General features: G+C 51.1%; 2 protein-coding genes across 15 annotated transcripts in view; both read left to right on the top strand.

Annotated features, from left to right (window-relative positions):
- The first annotated feature begins 1,439 nt into the window (after positions 1-1,439).
- On the top strand, positions 1,440-18,336 carry BRPF1 (bromodomain and PHD finger containing 1). 10 transcript variants are annotated; one of them, XM_003927099.4, is made up of 14 exons: positions 1,442-1,909; positions 3,867-4,475; positions 8,788-9,747; positions 10,619-10,781; positions 11,152-11,283; positions 11,683-11,829; positions 12,606-12,915; positions 13,240-13,563; positions 13,882-14,166; positions 14,664-14,811; positions 15,231-15,367; positions 15,470-15,588; positions 15,953-16,107; positions 16,805-18,334. In XM_003927099.4, the coding sequence occupies exons 2-14, from the start codon at positions 3,877-3,879 to the stop codon at positions 16,986-16,988; spliced, it is 3,663 nt and encodes a 1,220-aa protein (XP_003927148.1). In that variant the 5' UTR covers positions 1,442-1,909; positions 3,867-3,876; the 3' UTR covers positions 16,989-18,334. The 10 variants fall into 10 exon arrangements, with proteins under 10 accessions (XP_039334841.1, XP_010336127.1, XP_003927148.1 ...); XM_003927098.4 differs by having other exon boundaries at positions 1,443-1,909; positions 11,683-11,811; positions 16,805-18,333; XM_010337826.3 differs by having other exon boundaries at positions 1,443-1,909; positions 13,243-13,563; positions 16,805-18,333.
- A 1,256-nt stretch (positions 18,337-19,592) lies between these two features.
- OGG1 (8-oxoguanine DNA glycosylase) overlaps positions 19,593-23,085 on the top strand; it is a 37,239-nt gene continuing 33,746 nt past the window's right edge. For 4 of the 5 annotated variants that reach the window (XM_039478807.2, XM_074404816.1, XM_003927093.4 and 1 more), the window contains exons 1-3: positions 19,593-20,056; positions 20,579-20,826; positions 21,403-21,582. In XM_039478807.2, coding sequence (XP_039334741.2) covers positions 19,920-20,056; positions 20,579-20,826; positions 21,403-21,582 — 565 coding nt within the window. In that variant the 5' untranslated portion in view covers positions 19,593-19,919. Of the gene's footprint in view, positions 20,057-20,578; positions 20,827-21,402; positions 21,591-23,085 lie in introns of all 5 variants that reach the window. The other variant, XM_010337820.3, reaches the window with a different exon arrangement.

Raw genomic sequence — 23,085 nt, 5'->3', positions numbered from 1 at the left:
TTCTTTTAATAAGGATAACAGCTAACATATTCTTTAAACATTCGCTACATATCAAACCGTGTGCTAGGTGATTTACAAGCATCATCTCATTTAATTCTCACAACTGTGTGAGAACAAGTACCATATACTATTCCCACTTTACACATAAGAAAACTGAGGCTCTGAGAGGATGAGTCATTTGTTTAAGAGAATTCATCAGTTTGACTTCAGATCCCAAGATCTTAATCAGCAAATATCTTCCCGGTATGTCGATTTTATTGGGATGGTTTATAGGAAACATACATTTTAGTGGGTCAAATGCAAAGCTTGCATTAAGATAGAAGCTTTCAGATGCTTTGGGCTTTGTCCCAGAACCCTGGAAGACCCTTTCATGCTCCTCTTTAATGACAAAACTGGAGAAGCATTGTTTAAGGATGTCTCCCCTGCCATCCAAGTTCTCTGAAACCCTCAAGAACCAGCCAATAGAATTTTCGAGCTCCATTTTACAAATAAGAAACTTGAAGAACGGATCTTGTCCACGTTCACACTGCTAGGAGGTGACCCATTCACATTAAATCCGCTGTTTTGGCACCATCTTCCAACCATTAACCCGGAGCACATTCCTGCCAACCCACAGAGATCTCACCGCTTTACCAGACATAATCCCTTTCACATCCATCGGCCCCAAACCCAGCCCTTTCCCTCAGACCCATACCTTTTCTCTAGCATTTTTACTTTTCCGAGTTTCTTCTCTTGTCTTTGCGTCACGCCCCGTTATCCCTAATCGGTCCCGCCTTCCCCTCCTAGCTCCGCCCCCTGCCTCCCCAAGCTCCGCCCGCTCCCTTCAACATCGCGTCGTTTTTTCCAGTTCTGTTCTTTATTCCTAGTGCAGCTCCACTTTCCAGGTCATCCAAAGCTCCGCCCTTTCTCTCCCAAGTACTCCTCTTCTGTTTAGCCCCACTTCTTACCCCGCTATTCTAGCAGGGCTCCCCTGTACAGTAGCACCGCCCCCGCCCCACAAGCCCCGCCCCACAAGTCCCGCCCCACAGGCCGATCTAGTCTCCAGCCCTGCCCACGCCCTACCCATAACTTCTAGTCCCCTTAGGCTCCAGCCTGCGTCCCTCTTGCTCCGGGCCCTGCCCCCAGCCCCGCCCGTTACTCTGGCCCCGCCTCACCGCCTTCCTCGGAGACTAAGGCCAGGTCCCTCCCGCAGCCGCGGCGCCAGCAGGAGGCAGGGCGCGTAGAGGGAGGACGCAGAGGGGGAGGGGAGAAGGGCGGGCTCCTCACGCCCAGCCCTGCGCTCACCGTCCGTGGCTGCAGATTCGCCACAAAGCGCCCGACGACCCCAGGTCCTGAGTACGGCGACTTGAGTCTCCAGAAACTCCATTTTAAGATGGAAGAGCTAGAGGAGCCCTTTGGGTGTCTAGGGTCCTTTCTGAATTTCAGAGAACGGTCTCTCGAGCCTCAGCGGACGGGCAGGGATACGTGGCGAAAGTGCAGCACAACAGCGCTGCGAAGCCACGTTTACCCTGCGCAGACGCCGTCGCCGCCGCTGCTGCCGCCGCCGCTGCCACAGCCTTTGCCGCCACGGTCTCCGCCGCCGCTGTCCTCGCGCTGCCTCTGGGAGCCCCCATTGTTCCAGCGGCGCCCGGTCCCAAGGCTAGGCATCCTAGGGGCCCGCGAAACGGGCGGCGGTCGACGGAGTTGAGACCCCGGGGCGCCGGCGGGACCGGGAGCAGCAGGGGTCAGCGCAGGAATCCCCGGGAGCCGGGGCCACAGCGTGGGGCGGCAGGGGGCCGGGGTGGCGAGATCTACAGTCTCCGGAGTTGGGGCTCCCCCTTCCCAGCCCGACTTTCCCCGCCGGCCTCCCCAAGTGGGGTCGGAGCCCCGGCGGGCGCCCCCGGCGATGAGCCCGGACTCGAGGTGGCCGGTGAGTGCGGGCCTGGGACCAGGGCGGGAGTGGCCGGCAGGGAAGGGATAGTCTGCGTTCGTGGGGCGCGCACTGAGCCGCGTGGCCCGGGAGCCTCTCTGGCAACTCCAGCTGGGAGAACTGACAGTGCATTGGTTCCCAACAGCCATCCCGGGGCAACAGTGTATCTTTCGGGGCTGCCCGGGCCAGTGGCAGGAGGGGAGCCTTGTTTCACTTGTTACATTTCGACAAAGGGGAAACGCCACCACATCCGGAGAGTGGGCTGCGGGCACTGCCGGGGCCCAGCCCTATCTCTTCGGCCCCCGCCCCCTGCTTCCTCCAGCCCCCTGAGCTCCTGGGGCAGATGCAACCGCTATACCCCTTGGGCCCTCTCCGCGGGCTTTCTGATCTAAGTTCTTGTCTCCCTCACCTGTGCTTTTGCTGCTGGGTCCCAAGGGGACATTGCTGGGTTCGCTGTGCTACTTTGGGAGCCATTCACCCGGGACCCAGCTTGGAAAGAGGAGAGCTTGTTTGTGCTTCGGTTGGCTTATGTTTATAAAGACACAGCTGCAGGTAGGAAGCAGAAGAGAGTTGCAGTTGGATGTATAGCGTTACAGATGTGAAAGTCAGGAGCCGTTGACAGAGGAGCTGAAGCAGCCCACCTGCCTGGTTAAGGCGCCGGTGGAGAGATCAACGGGGTTATTTTGTCAGGGAGCTCAGGGTAGCTCTGCCCGGCTGGGATGGTGCCAAGCCCCTAGCTGAATTGTTGAACTCAACTAGGCCGAGAGAAATTGGGGCAGTCTCTGACCAAGCTGGGCTTCCTGAGGCCTGGTGCCATCTGCTGTCTACACTCACCCAAGAATGTTGGGGAGGGGGAAGGGAGGGCCCCTGCAGACCAGCATGGAGCTGAGCATGCCTAGATTGTCGTGTTCGTGTTTGTCCCCTTAGGGCCTGGCACTTGGTAGTTACTCAGTTGTTGTTGCATGAATGGGTGAAAGAAGTGCTCAAATGTAATACAGGCTGCTGTCACTGACTAAATGACCTCAATTTTCACTTGGCTTCACGGTACATCTCCTACTCAGTCCCTGAACCAGGCTCCCCATAAAGACCTCAAAAGTAAATGAATTCTTTCTGTGAGCCACTGATTTCTGCAGGAGTCCACGGCTAAATCACTGGCCACCACTAAGCCTTCTACATGGCCTTCATCCCATCTGAGCTCTCAATCTGGTGATCCTCCTTATTCAGCTATTCATTCAACAAGTCATTCATTTGCCAAAAACTGAGTGTCCAGTGCATGCTAGGTACTGGGGATACAGAGGTGGATAGGCTGTGGTGTCTTTACTACACAGCTCCCTGTCTAGAGGGGGAGACAACTTTCAGTATGTCAAGTGCTGTTTTAGAGGTGAAAATGGAATGCTGTGGAAACAGCTCCCCATGGGAGAATCAAAGTAGTTGTGTCAGAAGTGACATTTGAGCTGGTTTTTTGAAGACTGAGTAGGAGCCCACCAATCAGAAAGGAATGAGAGGCTACAACATTCAGGGAATGGCAGGTTCCCCTGTATAGACAGAAACAGCTGTAACTTGTAAAAAGAATCTGGCAAGGAGAACTAGGGCCAGACAGTGAGAAGAGCTCTATCATAGAGAATTTGGAAGATTATCTTGAAGGAACTGGGGAGCATCAGGAGGCTTTTAATGAGGAGACTGGTATCATTGCTGCCTGGTAGAAAGATCACTCTCCAATATGATATGAGATTGGGCTCGAGGAGTTGAGACATAGGGCAGGATGACCAGGCAAGACGTGATGAGGGTCCAGATCTGGGCCATGGTAGAGGAGATGGAATTTGGAGACACTGTAGAGGTAGGCTGGCTAGGACCTGGTGACACCAAGTGAGGGGGAGGACTAGAAAAACCGGGGTCTCTGGTGCAAGTGGCCAGTAACTCGTCTCCAGCCTTATGCTAACTGATCTGTATATTCTAGATGTGACAGCATGGGGGTGGACTTTGATGTGAAGACTTTCTGCCACAACTTGCGGGCGACTAAGCCACCATACGAGTGCCCGGTGGAGACCTGTCGAAAGGTCTACAAGAGTTACAGTGGTATTGAGTACCACCTGTACCACTATGACCACGACAACCCACCACCCCCGCAACAGACTCCACTCCGCAAGCACAAGAAGAAAGGGCGCCAGTCACGCCCAGCCAACAAGCAGTCACCCAGCCCCTCAGAGGTCTCACAGTCACCAGGCCGTGAGGTGATGAGCTATGCGCAGGCCCAGCGCATGGTGGAGGTGGACCTGCATGGCCGTGTCCACCGCATCAGCATCTTTGACAACTTGGATGTGGTGTCAGAGGATGAGGAAGCCCCTGAGGAGGCCCCTGAGAATGGCAGCAACAAGGAGAACACTGAGACGCCAGCTACTACTCCCAAGTCAGGCAAACATAAGAACAAGGAGAAGCGCAAGGACTCCAACCATCACCACCACCACAATGTTTCTGCAAGCACCACTCCCAAGCTACCAGAGGTGGTCTATCGGGAGTTGGAACAGGACACCCCTGATGCCCCACCCCGGCCAACTTCCTATTACCGGTAAGGCCACCTCTATCTTGCAGCTCTGGAAAACTGGTCAAGCAGGGCTCAGGAGCCAGAGAGAGGTGAGAAGCACAGATAGGAGAGTGGCAGGAATAGAGAATAGTGAAAGAATACTGATTTTGCCAGGGCAGTGAGAGGAATGGTACCCCACTAATGGTGGCACTTACTCAACAATGCCACATGCCACTCCTTTATTTTATTCTCACAACTCTCAAGTATTTTTCTCATTTCACAGATGAGGAAACTATGGTCAAGAAAGGGTGCCAGATTTATCTGTTTTTTTTTGTTTTTGTTTTTTGAGGCAGGGTCTGGCTCTGTCACCCAGGCTGGAGTGCAGTGGCATGATCTTGGCTCACCGCAACTTCTGCCTCCCATGCTTAAATGATCCTCCTATTCAGCCTCCTGTGTAGCTGTGACTACAGGCGCATGCCACCATACCCAGCTAGTTTTTTACATTTTTTGTAGAGATGGGGTTTCACCATGTTGCCCAGGCTGGTCTTGAATTCCTGGCCTCAAGTGATCCACCCACCAAAGTGCTGGGATTATAGGCATGAGCCACTGTGCCCAGCCATACTTATCTAAAATCACATGCCAGTAGATAGCTGAACTGGGATTCAAACCCAGGCTCCTCTGACTCCTGAGCTGTAACTATTTCCACTGTGCCAAAATATCCTCTTTCTGATTCCTGGCCTTCTCTATTTCCTAACTGCATGACCTTGGGAAATGCATCCAACTTACAGTGTTTTACGGACCCCATACAGTATTCCTCTGCCTCCCTAAAGTTAGAGGACTAGGATCACTGATTTCATAAGGTACTAAAAGCACTTTGTAAATCTACCTCTGCATTTCTCACATTATTGGTTCTGTTATTGTCATCTAACCTTTAACATGTTGAAGCAGTATTTTATACTTAAGCAATATTTAATAGTCCTCCAGTGGCCCTTCTATTTTTGTCATTTAATTGTTCCTTTAACATGAGGTAAAAGATGAAGGTATTTGGGGGGCAGTGTGGTGGTGAAACTACGTGGAGAAATCCTGGCTGAAGGATGATGCAAAAACCAAGTGTAAAACCTCTCTGAAAGTTGGCATCCAAAGCAAAAAAAGCATTCTGATGAGTTAATTTGCCAACAGTGATAAGTTTTGTTGTCAGCTAATCAGAAGGCTTGATCTCTGAGGAGGATTTGTCATAAAGGCTTTTATATAAAAAACATTTTTTACCAGAAATGCAGTCCACATATGTTAAACCTCAATTTTTATTTTATTTATTTATTTATTTATTTAATTTTTGGGACGGAGTCTCGCTCTGTTGCCAGGCTGGAATGCAGTGGTGCAATCTGGGTTCACTGCAACCTCTGCCTCCTGGGTTCAAGTGATCTCGTGCTTCAGCCTCCTGAGTAGCTGGGATTACAGGCACGTGCCACCAAACCCAGCTATTTTTTGTGTTTTTAGTAGACACGGGGGTTTCATCATGTTGGTGAAGATGGTCTCTATTTCCTGACCTCCTGATCCGCCCACAGCCTCCCACAGTGCTGGGATAACAGGCGTGAGCCACCTAAACCTCAGTTCTTTAAAAGCAAATCTGGGAACACAAGCAATATGGCATGTAGCACTTTCATCTCTCCACTGTTTGAATTTAAACCCATGTCCCTCTTTTCCTCCCATTCTTTAATCTTTTCAGTCCAACTCCAGTTCCTTCTGTCTTTTCACAGTTTTCTCTTTTCACACTGACTGTCATACCCATCTCTGCCCCACTCCTAACACACAGACCCTTCTTTGAGCTTCCCCTCCCTCCCAATGGCCCTTCAGCTCTCTGCTCTGACAGGCATCCCGGCCCAGCTCATTCAGCTCCTTTTCTTCCTCCCTCCACTTAGATTCACTCTTTCTGGGGATCAGATCCATTTTTCAGGGGAGCAATTCTCAGCAGGTATACTACCAACAGCTGGGAGAAGTATATTGCATGGGATTTGTTACCACTGTTGGTAAAACTGCCCAAGTTTTGGAAATGATTTACTTTTTATATAAATTGAGAAGATTTGAGGTCATCTCTCCAATAACATCACTTTCTCTTGCTTGCATTCTGATATGCTTCCTTGAGGGGGAGAGAGAGGGTGGCATGTCAGCTGGTGTGCCAGGAATTATACATGACATGCAGCCTACCTTATCTGTACTGCAGCCTGTAATCTGGGTGCCTGTGGGAGTGTGTTATGCACCATCACATAACATCACGTGTGTCATGGCAGAGAAAAGGGTGAGAATTAGTGCTCAACAGAGCTGGTGCCAAGGCTTGGAAGAAGCCAGATGGTTCACACCATCCATGAGTCATACCCTTGTTCAAAGATAGGGAGGTTGCAGTCACCTTGGGGAAGAGGTAAAAGGCTAAAAAGGAAGAAACTGCTTCCTACAATGTTTCAGTCTCTCTCCTCCCTTCTGCCTTCAAAATGCCTTTTTCAGATGAACAGTATTGAGTGCCTGTATCTGTATGGCGAATCAGACACAACCCCCCACTTCTATACTGTAGTGGAGGAGTTAGACATATAAATAGCTATAATGCTATGAAGGTGGGTAAGGGCCATACAAAAGCTAGTAAGTTAACATTTATTGAGTGCTTGCTGCACATCAGGCACTGTCCTAAGCACTTTACCTGCATTAACTCATTTAATGCTCACAATAGCTTCGTGAAATAGGTTCAGATTAGCATCACCACTTTATAGATGAAGAAACAAGTCCCAGGGAGATTAGCTCACTTGCCCTCTGTTAAACAGGACCCAGGCAATGTGGCTCCAGAGCCTGTGTGTGCCTGGCCCACGCTAGCAACCAAAGTCGCATTTCCCCCATGGGAGGAGAAACAGGAGCTAACGTTTTTCTAGGGCCTGTTATGTGCCACTTGACTTAGCTCATTCATTTTTTAAAACAACTTATTAATAAAAAGATAAGTTTACATATTTGCACACATGTCTGTATGTGGTCACATGACTTAGTGGTTAGGTGGTGTTTTATACCAAAGTGCTCACACTTCCTTCCCTGGGTCTGCTGGGGGCTGCTGGAGCCTGAGCGGGTAGTAGGCACTGGGCAAGGCACTATATAAATAAACATAAAGGGAAAGAGTTTGTAGCCGATTCATTTTTTTTTGTTGTTGTTGTTAGTATAATAACTTTTTATTTGACATCTACAAGATTTTGGCATCTTGCAGCTTTTTTACCAGGTTTAAGCCGATTCATTTTTATAATTCCATATAATCCTGACAGTATCTTTCTGAGTAGGTAGTATTATCCTTGTTCTGTCATCAATAAAACTGAAGTTCATAACAGCAGTAATGTCCAAAGAGTCACAAAATGGCAGAGGCAGGATTTAAGTCTGGTTTGCTTAGAAGCCAAAGCCCCATTTTTTCCTTTGTACCCTATAGTTTATAGTGCCAGAGTCCAGGCCGCCTATAGCATGGCAGGGCAAGGAGCACCTTCTGTGTGACAAGCACGTAGAGCAGCCCTCAGTTCTAGGCCTGTTGGCACAGTGATACACAGCGGACAGTAAGAGCACTGGGGCTGGAGGTTGATACCTCTGTCTCTGCTACTCCATTGTTGTGACCTGTCTATGTTTTGATTAACTTCTCAAAGCTTAAGTTTCCTCATCTACAAAATGAGGACAATAAGAACACTAACTCTATGACTGTGGTAAGAATAAATGTAATAGTTTAGCACAATGCCTGGCTCATAGTAAATGCTTGGTAAAACTTAGCTATTATGATTGTTATCTCCCAAGGCTGTCCAGTGAACAAACATAGCACCCTGAGTTTGAAGGAGCCCTGAGAGAAGACCCATGGCAGTCTAGTTGAGGCCCTGCCCACCAGTGTTAAAGCTACTTATATGTAATTTGGCAGGGACATCAAAGGACCTTCCTTCTTCCCCTGATTCTTTGTACCATCATCGGGACCACTCCAAGGAGTCCTAGCTGCCCTACCTTCCTCCCTTTAGAGGAGGCTGGCTGTGCCTCTGCAACCCAAAGATGGTATCACATATAGCAGCTAGGACATGAGCTTTGTAGTGGCAGGCCTGGGTTCACATCCCAGCTTTACCACTTTATCACAAGTGAGCTGGGGCTGGGTGATTAACCTCCCAAACTTTAGGTTTTATTTTCAGCAAAATAGAAATGATGATAGTATGTATAGTATCTGGAGTTAAGGTGAGGATGAAATGAAACAACACATCTAAAGGCACAGGTGGAGAGTAAGTGCTCAGTGGCAAATGACCCATTGCCTTTAAGGGAGGGAAATCTCAACCATATAAAGCTGAGCTCCCTGTATGTACTGTTGTAGGTACATCGAGAAGTCTGCAGAGGAGCTAGATGAGGAAGTAGAGTATGACATGGACGAGGAGGACTACATCTGGCTGGATATCATGAATGAGCGTCGGAAGACAGAGGGTGTAAGTCCCATCCCTCAGGAGATCTTTGAGTACCTAATGGACCGGCTGGAGAAGGAGTCCTACTTTGAGAGTCATAATAAAGGCGACCCCAATGCGCTAGTGGACGAGGATGCTGTTTGCTGTATCTGCAACGATGGTGAGTGCCAGAACAGCAATGTCATCCTCTTCTGTGACATGTGCAACCTGGCGGTGCACCAGGAGTGCTATGGTGTCCCCTATATCCCTGAGGGCCAGTGGCTGTGCCGCCGTTGCCTGCAGTCACCCTCTCGTGCTGTGGATTGTGCCCTGTGCCCCAACAAGGGCGGTGCCTTCAAGCAGACAGATGACGGGCGCTGGGCCCATGTGGTGTGTGCCTTGTGGATCCCCGAGGTCTGCTTTGCCAACACGGTCTTCCTAGAGCCTATTGACAGCATTGAGCACATCCCACCAGCTCGCTGGAAGCTCACCTGCTACATTTGCAAACAACGGGGCTCAGGGGCCTGCATCCAGTGCCACAAGGCCAACTGTTACACAGCCTTCCATGTGACATGCGCCCAGCAGGCTGGCCTTTACATGAAGATGGAGCCTGTGCGGGAGACGGGCGCCAATGGCACCTCTTTCAGTGTCCGCAAGACAGCCTACTGCGACATCCACACGCCTCCAGGTTCAGCACGCCGCCTGCCTGCCCTGTCCCACAGTGAGGGTGAGGAGGATGAAGATGAGGAGGAGGATGAGGGTAAGGGCTGGAGCTCAGAGAAAGTCAAGAAGGCCAAGGCCAAGTCCCGGATCAAAATGAAGAAGGCACGAAAGATCCTGGCAGAGAAGCGAGCAGCAGCGCCTGTGGTCTCAGTGCCCTGCATCCCACCACACAGGTAGGTGGGGAGCAGGTGGACAGGCAGTTGAGGGACAAAGGAGCCTCCTAGAGAGGAACTGGTAGCCTCCTGAGTGGAATGGCAGGGCTGGGCTATCTTCCTCCCAGGAGTAGAACAGCAGGACTGGGCTATCTTCCCAGGAGCTGCGTAGAAGTTAAAAAAAAAAAACCAAAACCAAAAAACCCCCCATATTTTCAAAAGAGATAGTTATATTTAGCAGGTCACCTCACTTTCACATTAAAAGCCAGAAATGTCAGCTTTTATCTGGCATAGCTAACGTGTTTTGAACTGCCCTTCACTTTGATGGTGTGGTTTGTTAAGTTAGGATGGAAGAGGATGGAACTGCCACTGGCAGTAATGGAAAACATGGTCTAATTATGAAGAAACAAATAGAATGAAAAGCAGGGAAGGGGAGGCTCAAGAAGTTGTGAAGTGGTTACTGATGCTCATTTGGGTTGTGATGGCCAGGGTTATTTTAGTTCTCTTGTGCCATTTATTTGATTTACTATACGTTTCTGCTGTGTACAGTTGTATTTAATCTTAAAACCTTTAAAAGCTCAGTCTCAGTGGGGCTCCCAGGGTCAAATAGTACTCTGGGCTGCAGTGACTAGAACAGTCTTAGGGGCGGAAGTCCCTGACTCTTGGTGTACAGGGTTAAGGATCTGGTTTAGTGCTAGGACCTTGGTTTCCTGTCTGCTGCAGTACCATTGATGGCACCGCTCTTTCTTCCTTGCCATAAGCCCAGAGTCCCAGGCCTTTTAGACAAGAGATACTTCATCCCCATTTAGGAACTCACACTGGCCGGAGTCTCTTGCTCTGCTTAAGAGAATCAGGGCCCAACAGGTTTTACTCTTTGTTTCCTTCCTCCCAGGCTTAGTAAAATCACCAACCGCCTGACCATCCAAAGGAAGAGCCAGTTCATGCAGAGGCTGCACAGCTACTGGACACTGAAGCGGCAGTCACGGAATGGGGTCCCATTGCTTCGTCGCCTACAGACACACCTGCAGTCCCAAAGGAACTGTGATCAAGTTGGGGTACTGTGTCCAGTTCCCTGTGTGCTCTGGGAGCTAGGGCCAGGGGGAGACTAAAACCAAGATTTGCTTCTAGTGTCAGAGGGCTTAGGCTCTTTCCTCCTTTAAGCTAGCCCTTAAATCAGGTTCAGCATGGAATCCTCAATGAAAAGATGTTGTTCCTATGTGTTTATGTATTCATTCAACAAACACATACCAAGCATTTACTCTGCCAGGCCTTGGGGACACACAGATTGAGGCACTACCAATAAATTACTGTGCTCCCTCTTTTGGCTTGACCTGCCCTTGACCTTAGTTTTCTGGGCTCTCTTCTCCCCGCTGACCTTTCATCTGGCTCTGTAATCATCTCCTGATTTTCCTTTTGCCTCTACAGAGAGATTCTGAGGATAAGAACTGGGCCCTTAAAGAACAGCTCAAGTCCTGGCAGCGGCTCCGGCATGACTTGGAGCGAGCTCGGCTGCTGGTGGAATTGATCCGCAAGCGGGAAAAACTCAAAAGGGAGACGGTGAGTGCTCCTGGGCCAGTCCTATTTTATAAAAGAGAAAACAGACCCAGGAGAAGGAAAAGTGTGTGTCCTCCAGCCAGATAGTGGCAGAGCTGCTGCTGGAGTCAGGTCTCCTGGTCCTCAGTGTGATTTTAGATCTACTGGAAGCAGAATGTCACAGGAGAGTATGAACAGAATCCTTGGTTATATGACATAGTTAGCTGGTGCTGGTAGTTCAAGAAAGGGGGAGACCAGAATCGTTGGTGCAAGTTTCCCTGGGTGGAGCCTCGTAGAAGGTAGACCTGTATGAGTACACCCAGCTGTGAAGGTGGGTTCCCAGGCCAGCTGGGATTATCTCCTCAGACTTCTCTGCCACTGGACTGGCCAAGGCCTGGCTGATCAGGCCTTTTTGTGTGTTAGATCAAGGTTCAGCAGATCGCCATGGAGATGCAACTGACCCCTTTCCTCATTCTCCTTCGCAAAACCTTGGAGCAGCTCCAAGAGAAGGACACAGGCAACATCTTCAGCGAGCCGGTCCCTCTGTCTGAGGTAACCGAATTGGACGAAGTAAGAATCCCTTCCCCTCACTCCATCTTCTTTCTGTTCCTCTCCCAGTTGGACCCCTGCTGCAGGTCTGGGCCAGGGACTAGATGGGGACCTTGAAGAGAGGGGCTGGTGGCTCTGGGGCAGGATGAACTGGAGCCACATGTATCACCTGGACTCTGTCTTGTTCCTGTCAAACCCCAAGGGCCCAGAATGGGAGGCAGTCTGCACTCCTTCCCCAGAGGCAGGGACTGAGTATGCCAAATGAATAATCCCAGGGCAGGAAGACACTTTCGGGGTGCTGAACCCTAGAACGGAGACTTTAGAAGGCTCAGCACCTAAAGAACCAGCTCTGAAGCCCTAGGTCCTGACTGGCAGACTCTTCTCTCTAAAAGGTATAAAATGAGAGGCCTGAGGCAGCAGCCTCCTTATAAGTTACTGTGAAGTAAAAAGAACTATAGGAATGCAAGGTGGTGTTTCTTTTCAGAGGAGTCCCCAAGCCATTGTCTTAGTAAAGCCTTATGTAATCTAGAAAGTATATTTGGCTCTACTTTCATCATCATTTTCCAGGAAAGGAAAAGTAGGCCCAGAGAGGTGAAGAGACTTGACAAAGTCACACAGCTTGTGACTGGTAAAGTCAGGACCAGAAACCAGCTTTCCTTTCCCTGTGCTATATGCCTGCCTCTTAACTGTGGTGGGAGGAGGTTGCTGGATACATTTCAGGGGGGCTTGTTAGGAACAGGGTTCGGGGCTATGAGGAGGATATCTCCACTTAAGACAAACCTGCCCTGCCCTCCCAGGTACCTGACTACCTAGACCACATCAAAAAGCCCATGGACTTTTTCACCATGAAGCAGAACTTGGAGGCTTACCGCTACCTGAATTTTGATGATTTTGAGGAGGACTTCAACCTTATCGTCAGCAACTGCCTCAAGTATAACGCCAAGGACACCATCTTCTACCGGGCAGCAGTACGGCTTCGTGAGCAGGGTGGTGCTGTGCTCCGCCAGGCCCGGCGCCAGGCAGAAAAAATGGGCATTGACTTTGAGACGGGCATGCATATCCCCCACAGCCTGGCTGGAGATGAGGCCACACACCGCAATGAAGATGGTGGGTGATATGTCACACACACATATAAGAGGCCAATGCCAGGGATGGACAGCTTTCCAAAAGTCCCCTCCTGGGAGCAGGCAGTGTAGGCAGAAAGGAGCTAGGCTGAGCAGTGGCAAGCTATCCCCAGGAATGCTCCCCAAGAAGCCAGACTGGGTGAATGGATAGCAGTGCCTGCCATTCCACATCTTGGTGCTGCTATTTTACAGCTGTTCCTGGTGAGAAGCCAAGGGGGGATGAGTGGGTTTCTTGCTGCCTGCCCAGGTTCAAGGGGCCCTGAGGGCTGCCCTGAGTCTGACCTTTCCCCTCCAACCCTATCCCTAGCAGCTGAGGAAGAGCGGCTGGTCTTGCTGGAGAACCAGAAGCACTTGCCAGTGGAAGAGCAGCTGAAGCTGCTGCTGGAGCGGCTGGACGAAGTGAATGCCAGCAAGCAGAGTGTAGGCCGCTCACGGCGCGCAAAGATGATCAAGAAAGAGATGACAGCGCTGCGGCGGAAGCTTGCCCACCAGCGAGAGACTGGACGCGATGGGCCTGAGCGGCATGGCCCCTCAGGCCGGGGTAGTCTGACACCCCACCCGGCAGCCTGTGACAAGGATGGACAGACAGACAGTGCCGCAGAGGAGAGCAGCAGCCAGGAGACAAGCAAAGGTCTGAACCCCATAGCAAGGTGGACTCCAAAGCAAGTCAGACTTTGGCTCTGCAGCACACACTCAACCCCTGCCATTCCCCAGGCAGAGGTCCCTCCTACACAGCTAGCTGTACTTTCTCCCTCATTCCCCAATCAGGGGCCTCTTAGCTGCCTCTCTGGCTATTTGTATAAGAGTTAATGTTCCAAATTCCAAGCCCCTAAGATGATCTCCCCAACTTTAGCTGGAGAAATGGTCCTATACCCAGGGCATGACCCTGGATATCTACTCTTCTCAATCAGGCCCTCACCAACTCTCCTTCTTTCTTTCTCTGCTCCAGGCCTGGGTCCCAACATGTCCTCAACCCCCGCACATGAGGTGGGCAGGAGAACCTCAGTTCTGTTCTCCAAAAAGAACCCGAAGACAGCTGGACCGCCCAAGAGGCCGGGCCGGCCCCCCAAAAACCGGGAGAGCCAGATGACCCCCAGCCACGGAGGCAGTCCTGTGGGGCCCCCCCAGCTCCCCATCATGGGGTCCCTGCGTCAGCGCAAGCGGGGTAGGAGCCCCCGGCCCAGTTCGAGCTCAGACAGCGACAGTGATAAGTCCACAGAAGACCCCCCAATGGGTGAGCCTCACCATCACCCATCCCCCCAAGAGAGTGAGCAAAGCTGCCATTCTTCCCAGCATACTCCTAGTTACCCCTTTATTTGCCCATAAAAGAGAGAGCTAGAAGGGCACTTAGGGATCCTTTAACTCCACCCACTCATTTTATAGTTGGGAAAACTGAGGCCCAGAGACACCATGACCCAGCTAGAGTCCCACCCAGGGCCCCCTGCTCCATTGTATCACTTTACCTTTTCTCTTCTCACCTTCCTTGGGGATCTCCTGCCCTTTAAGCCGTTTGTCTCCTGCCAGTAACTGCCAAGGGAAGCAAGGGGTGGGGCAGGGCTGTGGTCAACTGTGGTAGACACTGCCCAGAGCTAGCTCTGCTGGCCAAGGTTGGAGGAATTTTCCAGCACAGAAGGGGAACCCAAGCTCCAAGTCCCTCTTTACCCTGCATGTCATCTCTGATCTACATCTTCCTGACCGGTTCCTTCCCTCCTCCCCCTCCCTTCAACCAAGACTTACCAGCCAATGGCTTCAGCAGTGGAAACCAGCCAGTGAAGAAGAGTTTCTTGGTATACCGTAATGACTGCAGCCTTCCCCGGAGCAGCTCAGACTCTGAGTCCAGCAGCAGTAGCAGTAGCAGCGCTGCCTCAGACCGGACCAGGTACCAGCCCTCCAGATCAAGGCCAGCCTCGGGATTTCCTTCCAGGGCTCTTGGGCCTTTCTAGGTTTCCCTAGAAGTTGGAAGTGGGGTGGCAGCCATCTCAGTCTAGATTAAGATGGCTCAAACTCAAGGTTCTCTGCAAAATAAATAAATTGGTGTTACCATTAATGGAACAGAGAGAACCATCCTGGGTTAAGGTGATGATTAGAGTATGCACTCCTACCCGCCACTGCTCCGTCTAACCCACCTCAGTCAGGTCACCAACCTAGCCCCTGTGGATGTTTGAATTTGAAATTCTCAAATAGCCTCTGCTTTCCAAAAGTCTCAGACCCTGGGAGTTTAAAAGAGCAGAGGGCACATACCCTGTTGTTCCCATTCTTCCCCTCCTTTGAGCTGAGCTCCCATTGTTTTGTCCACAGCACAACACCCTCAAAACAAGGCCGGGGCAAACCTTCCTTTTCTCGGGGCACTTTCCCAGAGGACAGCAGTGAGGATACCTCAGGCACTGAGAATGAGGCCTACTCCGTGAGCACTGGCCGCGGCGTGGGCCACAGCAGTAAGTTCCCCTGCCCAAGGCCAGGGATGCTGGGGACCCAGTGTCAGGGCCTCGCCAGCCCCCCAGCTGCTGATCCACCCCCTCTCTCCCATTCCTGTGAAGTGGTAAGGAAGAGTCTGGGCCGGGGAGCTGGTTGGCTGTCAGAGGATGAGGACTCCCCGCTGGATGCTCTGGACCTCGTGTGGGCCAAATGTCGAGGGTATCCATCATACCCAGCTCTGGTACGCTTCCACTTCTCTTACCATGCCCCTTGCTTTCCAGTCCCAGAAGACAGATTCACAGCAGACTTCTCCTACTCCCTGCTGAGCTGTGAGGCATAGTTTCTTGGCAAGGTAGTCTGGTGGGCAGATACAGCTTGAGTACCACTTAGAAGCTCCACCCAGTTTCTCCATCTTTCCCTTTTTCTTCTCTTTGGTCCTTGGGCTCTGAAATAATTTAGCACAGAAAGAAGCCAAGGGTCAGCACTGCAGTTCTAGTTTCATGATAACTTTTCTGTCCTCACTTCAGTAGTTTTCAAGTTCTTGGGGAGGGCAAGCCTTGGGAGGAAGTGGACTGAACCAAACTAGACTCTTATTATACCCTCAGATCATTGATCCAAAGATGCCCCGAGAAGGTATGTTTCACCATGGGGTTCCCATTCCTGTGCCCCCACTGGAGGTGCTGAAACTTGGGGAGCAGATGACCCAGGAAGCCCGAGAGCATCTCTACCTCGTCCTCTTCTTTGACAACAAACGAACCTGGTAAGTAGCCACAGATGTAGCCCTGTGTGGTAAGGGGGCAGACTGCCAAGAAACTCCAGCAATAGGCAGACTGGGCTATCACAAAAAAAAAAAAATCAGTGGGGGAGGGACTTAGGACAGATTTTTGAGCAAAGGAGTGTATTGACCATGAGTCTGAGAGGCTGAGTGGACTGCAGCAGACAAACAGCTGTAGCTAGAAACCAAAGGACCATCAGAGACTATGACAAATATAGAGGTGGCTCCCACCCAGACTCAGATGGCTTCTAGACTTAGTTTTCCCACCTCTGCGTCCACGGTGACAAAATGAGGATGAAGCAGGCATAAACATTCAGGCTCTGAATCCCTGTCCTGTCACATTTACACATGTAGTCTTTTTGTTAATTGTCTGCAGAGGGTATTCAATGTCAGTAAAGTCTGCCTGGAGCCTATGGCACAGAGTAGCTATTTTTGGTGAGGTCAGGGCACCTCCTTTTTGTACCCATAAATATCCTGTGATTACCCTCCCACCGCCACCATGCAGTATAACTGTTGACTGGGCTCTTTCATCACTAGACCATGAACAGTCCTTTGAGGGCAGGGACCATCACATAGTCTGGCCAGAGTGGGTGCTTGGGTGGTGTGTTTGAGTGAATAGAGGAGGAAGGCTGGTGCTCATTCTCCCTGAGATGATTTATTTGATCTTAACCTTGTCCTGTAGGCAGTGGCTGCCCAGGACCAAGCTGGTTCCTCTGGGTGTGAACCAGGACCTAGACAAGGAGAAGATGCTGGAGGGCCGCAAGTCCAACATCCGCAAGTCAGTACAGATCGCCTACCACAGGGCTCTGCAGCACCGCAGCAAGGTACAAGGCGAGCAGAGCAGTGATACCAGCGATAGTGATTGATACTGCCCAACACAGCCCAACCTACAGTGCCCTGTGACCTCTCTCCTCCCCTTTGCTCACTGTCCTGGAGTGGCACCAGCCTCTGCACTGACTCATTTCTGGTCTTGGGGCCAGTCTCAGGGGAAGCTGGGTGGGGGAGGTCCCTCCTGCCCTAAGTGCAGCTGGACTGTACAGAACACTCCAAGGGCCAATGGCAGTTCAGCGCAAGAAGAGGGAGGGCCCACAGGTCAGAAAAAGCTCCAGAGACCTCACGGCATTGGAGGGCGGGTGGTGGGCCAAAGTTTGGATGCTGCATAAAACAGGCCTTCCCACCACCTTCACCTGCTCATGCCAGGAGAATCCATAACTGCCTAGAGGCCTGAGGCCCCTACCAGTGGTGAGGTGAGCGGGCATCTTCCAGCCTGGAAGAGGGGCACTAGGTGACTCCCTCCCCTGCTGTTGTAAATATTGTAATTATCGGAGAATTTAAATTATTCTCATTTGTAACTGCGTTTCCGGGTCGCGCGAGAGTCATTTGGTACTAAAAAAAAAAAAAAAAAAAAAAAAAAAAAACTGGGGCCTGTCCCCATTTCCCTTCTCTTTCCCATAGATTCCCCCACCTTTCAAACTGGTTTGTATTTATTTCAAAGGAAGAAAATATATTGATTCTTAGAAAATAAATTGTCTATTTAGAGTTCTTTGTTTTTGCCTCCTGCTAGAGCAAAGGGATACAAAGGGAGGCTTTGTGCCCCAGGGATGACACATAATTGGGCCCAAGTGGTTGCTGACTGCCGTGTGTGCTACATTTACAAGACACAGCAGATAAAAGCTCCCATTGCCCATGCATGGAGTGAGTGGCAGGCCCTGTACTAAGCACCTTTGGACACTAAGCTTTATGTAATCCTTGCAATAACTATACATTAGTATAATAATAAGCTAGTTACTTCCTCAAAGATGCTGAGGTTTTGAAAAATTACCTTGCCTAAGTTCCTACAACTAGGAAGTTAACAGAGCTAGAATTGGAATCCAGGTCTGTTTGTAAAGCTGGCTCTTGAACCAGTATGTTGAACTGCCAGGGAAAGAGTCAACTGTCGATTTCCTTCTTGGGCCTCAGAGGCCTCAAGTCCTTTGCCAGTGGCGTGGCCCAAATGCTTCAGCATCACTACAGCTGAGACCTTCCCCACTGCTTAATCGGAAACAGAGCAGAGCTGGAGAGAGTTGCTCTTTGCTGACCCCCAACTTTGGCATTTTCTTTCCCAACTCCACCGACATTTATTGAAAGAATACCTTCCAATTGCTAGGCACCTGTGGGTGGCATGCCTACAGATATGAACAGTCACAGGAAGAGGGGGTGGCCCAGGCCTTGCAGCCACTGAGGAGTGGCACTGAGACAATGACGACATTGGTCTAATGTTGATTCCATGCTCACGGTGCACGCTGCTAGGTCTCTGCCTGGGACAGTAGGGTCAGTCTGCTGCAGATGTTGCCCTTCAAGAACTTGCAGTCTGGGTCGGGCACAGTGGCTCAAGCCTGTAATCCCAGCATTTTGGGAGGCCGAGGCGGGCAGATCATGAGGTCAGGATCAAGACCATCTTGGCCAACATGGTGAAACCCCATCACTAATAAAACTGCAAAAACTAGCTGGCGTAGTAGCACGCACCTGTAATCCCAGCTACTCAGGAAACTGAGGCAGAACTGCTTGAACCCAGGAGGTGGAGGTTGCAGTGAGCCAAGATGTTGCCACCGCACTTCAGCCTGGCGACAGAGGGAGTCCATCTCAAAACAAACAAACAAACAAACAAAAAACTTGCAGTGTGATAGTTCAGATACAGCAACCCCAGATCCCTATGCTAGAAAGTGAGAATGGCTCAGATTAAAGTTCTGTCTCCTAGCTCCTTTTTCACGTCTTCCTCCAGAAGGAAAGACTAAAATTAAATAATCCATCCTCCTGTTCCAGGCGGCTGGGCGAGGCGGGCTACCTCGGGGCCACACACTGGGACTTGGACTCAACCTGATGGGCTTCTGGGCCCAAGCCCAGACAAGCCCTCGTCACAGGCCCCATTCCCAGGAGGGCATGAGCAGATGGGGTATGGGATGCCCAGGAAGGCAGGCAGCAGCTGTGGCGGCAGGCGGGACAATCCGAGGGACGCCTCTGAAGTCCTGAGGTCTCACAGAACGCCTAAAGGGCTTGAAGGGGATGAACTTAGCGGGCGGGCACTGAAGAATACTCCGGAGATACCTCCCAAGGGCTGTGGGGCCGGAGTTGTGTTCGCTCCGGTTCTTCGTGAAGACAGGGTTTGAGGGAGGCGGCCCGAGGAGGGCGAACGCCGGAGACTGGAGAGGCTCGGGGGAGAACGGCTCACTGAGGATGGGCTAGGGAAGGACGTGGCTCTGAGGACGGACAGCCCTGAGCAACCGCGGGGCCCTGGGTGGAACTCGTTAGCACCCCGAGTGGAGACAATCCTGGAGGGTGAAAGGCCAATAGCGGGCAGGCAGCCCAGTCCGCGCCAACCGCGCGGGCGCTTCGGAACGGCCCGCCCATTCCGATTTCTCATTGGCGTCTCCCACCTCCTCCTAGGATTGGCTACCTCTAGGTCAAATAAGCGGTGCTTGAGCCCTACTTCCGGTGGTGGCGAGGCGGCCACTGGAGAACCCAGAACACATCTCTGAGCGTCCAGAGTCCGTGGGGCGGGAGACGATGCGTCAGAAGGAGGGGGCGGGACCTGCGCCTCAGGAAAGCCGGAGGATTGGGTCACGAAGCGGGGCTTCCGTAACTCGCAAAGGGCGGAGCCTGCCGGAGGTGGAGGAATCAGTGAAATAGGGAAGGTTGTTAAACAGGAACCTGTGGGTGAGGCCTTAAGGGGCGTGGTCCTTGTCTGGGCGGGATTTTGGGCGGGGACTAGGTCGGTTCTGAGGGGGCGGGGCCATTAGGGGGCGGGGCCTGCTGTGGAAATGCCGGCTCGCGGGATTCTGCCCGGGCGCTTTGGGCATCGTACTCTAGCCTCCGCCCCTGCTCTGTGGGCCTCCATCCCCTGCCCTCGCTCTGAGCTGCGCCTGGACCTGGTTCTGCCTTCTGGACAGTCCTTCCGGTGAGTAACTTCACCTGGGAGGTCTGGGACTGGCTCCTGCCGCCTCAGCTCTACCCGGCATGGGGTACAAAGGAATTTGGGGGGTGATGGAAGAAACCCCGGGGTAAAAGAGGAAACAAGCAAGCGTGGCTAGCCTGTTACCTTTAATATGTCTGTGCAGTGATATTGTAAGGATCAAGCGGTATAACCGATGTAGAAGATAATGGCACTTCTTTTTCTTTTTTTGAGACAGGATCTCACTCTGTCGCCCAAGCTGGAGTGCAGAGAGGCTCATTGCAGCCTCGACCCCCCGGGCTCAGCCTCCCCAGTAGCTGGGACTGCAGGTGTGAGTCATGCCCGGCTAAATTTTTGTATTTTTTGTAGAGGTGAGGTTTCGCCATGTTGCCCAGGCTGGAAGATAGCATTTTTACTTTGCAATTAGTACATCAGTTTTGTACCCGGAGCGATTGTAGGATGGGAGGGACCCCAAAGGGTGCAAGAAAGGAAATTGAGTGCCAGGGCTGTTGTGTGCCTGGGGCTCAGGTGGAGGGAGCAAAGCCCTGCACACTGGAGTGGTGTACTAGCGGATCAAGTATGGACACTAACTCAGACTGAGGAGCAGCTCCACTGCACCGTGTACCGAGGAGACAAGAGCCGGGCTGGCAGGCCCACACCAGATGAGCTGGAGGCCGTGTGCAAGTACTTTCAGCTAGATGTCACCCTGACTCAACTGTATCACCACTGGGGTTCTGTGGACTCCCACTTCCAAGAGGTGGCTCAGAAATTCCAAGGTAAGTACAGGACCTGGGCTGAGGCTAGGGTTCTTGGACATAAGTTACTTCTCTATGACTCAGTTTTACCACCTGTAAAGTAGGGATTTTATCTACTTCATAGGCTTTTATGAGGATTTAAGGAGCTAATACATAGAAGTGCTCAGAATAATGCCAGGCCCATGGTAATTAGTATTACCATTATTATTATCCTGCTAATCACCACAGGGAAGTGACAAGGATTTTGAGCCCATTCCTTTTTGTGAGACCTAGGGCAAGTGACTTCATTCATGCTGTAAATATATACAAGGCATCTGCTGTGTGACTGGGGATACACCCATGAACAAAACGGACCCAAATGCCGGTTCTCATGGAGCTTACATTGTGGCCTCTTTATCTGTGGAATGGGATGGGAACTCAGCCCTCACAAGATGCTGTGAGGAATGAGAGGTCTGGTGTTACTTTCTATAACAGTGCTGACCATCATTCTCCTGGGATCCCCCTGGAGCTTTGGTACCTAGGATCTTGCCTTTGGGTGGGAAGAGGCCATGCCCAACAGCAGGTATCTCTCTTACCCCCTGCATTTCTGGTCTCCAGGTGTGCGACTGCTGCGACAAGACCCCATCGAGTGCCTTTTCTCTTTTATCTGTTCCTCCAACAACAATATCGCCCGCATCACTGGTATGGTGGAGCGGTTGTGCCAGGCCTTTGGACCTCGGCTCATCCAGCTTGATGATGTCACCTACTATGGCTTCCCCAGCCTGCAGGCCCTGGCTGGTAAGTAGGTAGGTCCCCTGTCCCTAGACCCTCTATCAGCTTTCAGGATCTGTTCATTTCTCCCCTGGTTACCATCTCAAGGCTTCCTGAGATGGTAAACATTTCCCAAACATTTCCCCCATCCAGAACTGCCCTGCCTGGTCTGATCAGCCCCAGTTACTCATCTTCCCTATGCATGCCTAAAATGTCAGCACCTCACTGGTCTCTGCTTTTTTTTTTTTTTTTTTTTTTGAGACGGAGTTTCGCCCTTGTGACCCAGGCTGGAGTGCAATGGCGCGATCTCGGCTCACCGCAACCTCCGCCTCCTGGGCTCAGGCAATTCTCCTGCCTTAGCCTCCTGAGTAGCTGGGATTACAGGCACGTGCCACCATGCCCAGCTAATTTTTTGCACTTTTAATAGAGACGGGGTTTCACCATGTTGACCAGGATGGTCTCGATCTCTCGACCTCGTGATCCACCCGCCTCGGCCTCCCAAAGTGCTGGGATTACAGGCTTGAGCCACCGCGCCCGGCTGGTCTCTGCTTTTTGCCCAATGGGTTCAATGCCTCATCAGAAATACATCTGTGTAGAATGTACAGTAGTTTGGGCTTAAAAGCATGCATTCTGGGGACAGGCCCATGCCTTGTTCTGAACCCCAACTCTCACTTGGGCACATTATTTAGTATCTTTGTACTAAAGTTTCTTCATCTGTGAAATGGAATAATAATGGCACCTACCTATGCTATTACTGGAGTTGTCATGAGGAATATACATACCGAACCTAACACAGTATTTGGCACACAGGAAGTAAATGTATAATTCAAGTTGGTATCATTGTAGTGAACAGGACAGTTTTGCATCCAAGAACACCTGTGTTCTTCACAGCAGCCCTGTAAGACAAATATTTTATGGAGACAAGTGTTTCAGTTGGCAGATGTGAGAACCAAACTAGGACAAGTATTTGGGAACTGCATGACAAAGAGACAGCATGCCTCAAAGAAGGAGAGTTTTTGGTGCTTAGAAACCCATTCCTGGCCAGGCGTGGTAGCTCATGCCTGTAATCCCTTTATTTTTGCAGGTTGAGGCAGGCAGATAATCTAAGGTCAGGAGTTCAAGACCAGCCTGGCCAACATGGTAAAACCCCATCTCTACTAAAAATACAAAAATTAGCTGGATGTGGTGGAAGGTACCTGTAATCCCAGCTACTCAGGAGGGTGAGGCAGGAGAATTACTTGAACCTGGGAGCAGGAGGCTGCAGTGAACCAAGATCATGCTGCTGCACTTCAGCCTGGGTGACAGAGCCAGACTCCATTTCAAACAAACAAAAAGAAACCTATTCTTTTTTTTTTTTTTTTTTTGAGACGGAGTTTCACTCTTGTTACCCAGGCTGGAGTGCAATGGCGCGATCTCGGCTCACCGCAACCTCCGCCTCCTGGGTTCAGGCAATTCTCCTGCCTCAGCCTCCTGAGTAGCTGGGATTACAGGCACGCACCACCATGCCCAGCTATTTTTTTTTTTTGTATT

The sequence above is a fragment of the Saimiri boliviensis genome, chromosome 8 (genome assembly GCF_048565385.1).
Source record: "Saimiri boliviensis isolate mSaiBol1 chromosome 8, mSaiBol1.pri, whole genome shotgun sequence".
In the NCBI taxonomy this organism is placed as follows: Eukaryota; Metazoa; Chordata; class Mammalia; order Primates; family Cebidae; genus Saimiri; species Saimiri boliviensis.
This window is presented reverse-complemented; position numbering and strand designations above follow the sequence as displayed.

Coding starts and splice junctions, on each gene's coding strand:
- BRPF1 (XM_039478907.2), top strand. CDS start 3,877: ATGGGGGTGGACTTTGATGTGAAGACTTTCTGCCACAACTTGCGGGCG. Junction 10,782..11,151: donor GGAACTGTGATCAAGTTGGG/GTACTGTGTCCA, acceptor TTGCCTCTACAG/AGAGATTCTGAGGATAAGAA. Junction 15,589..15,952: donor ATCCATCATACCCAGCTCTG/GTACGCTTCCAC, acceptor TTATACCCTCAG/ATCATTGATCCAAAGATGCC.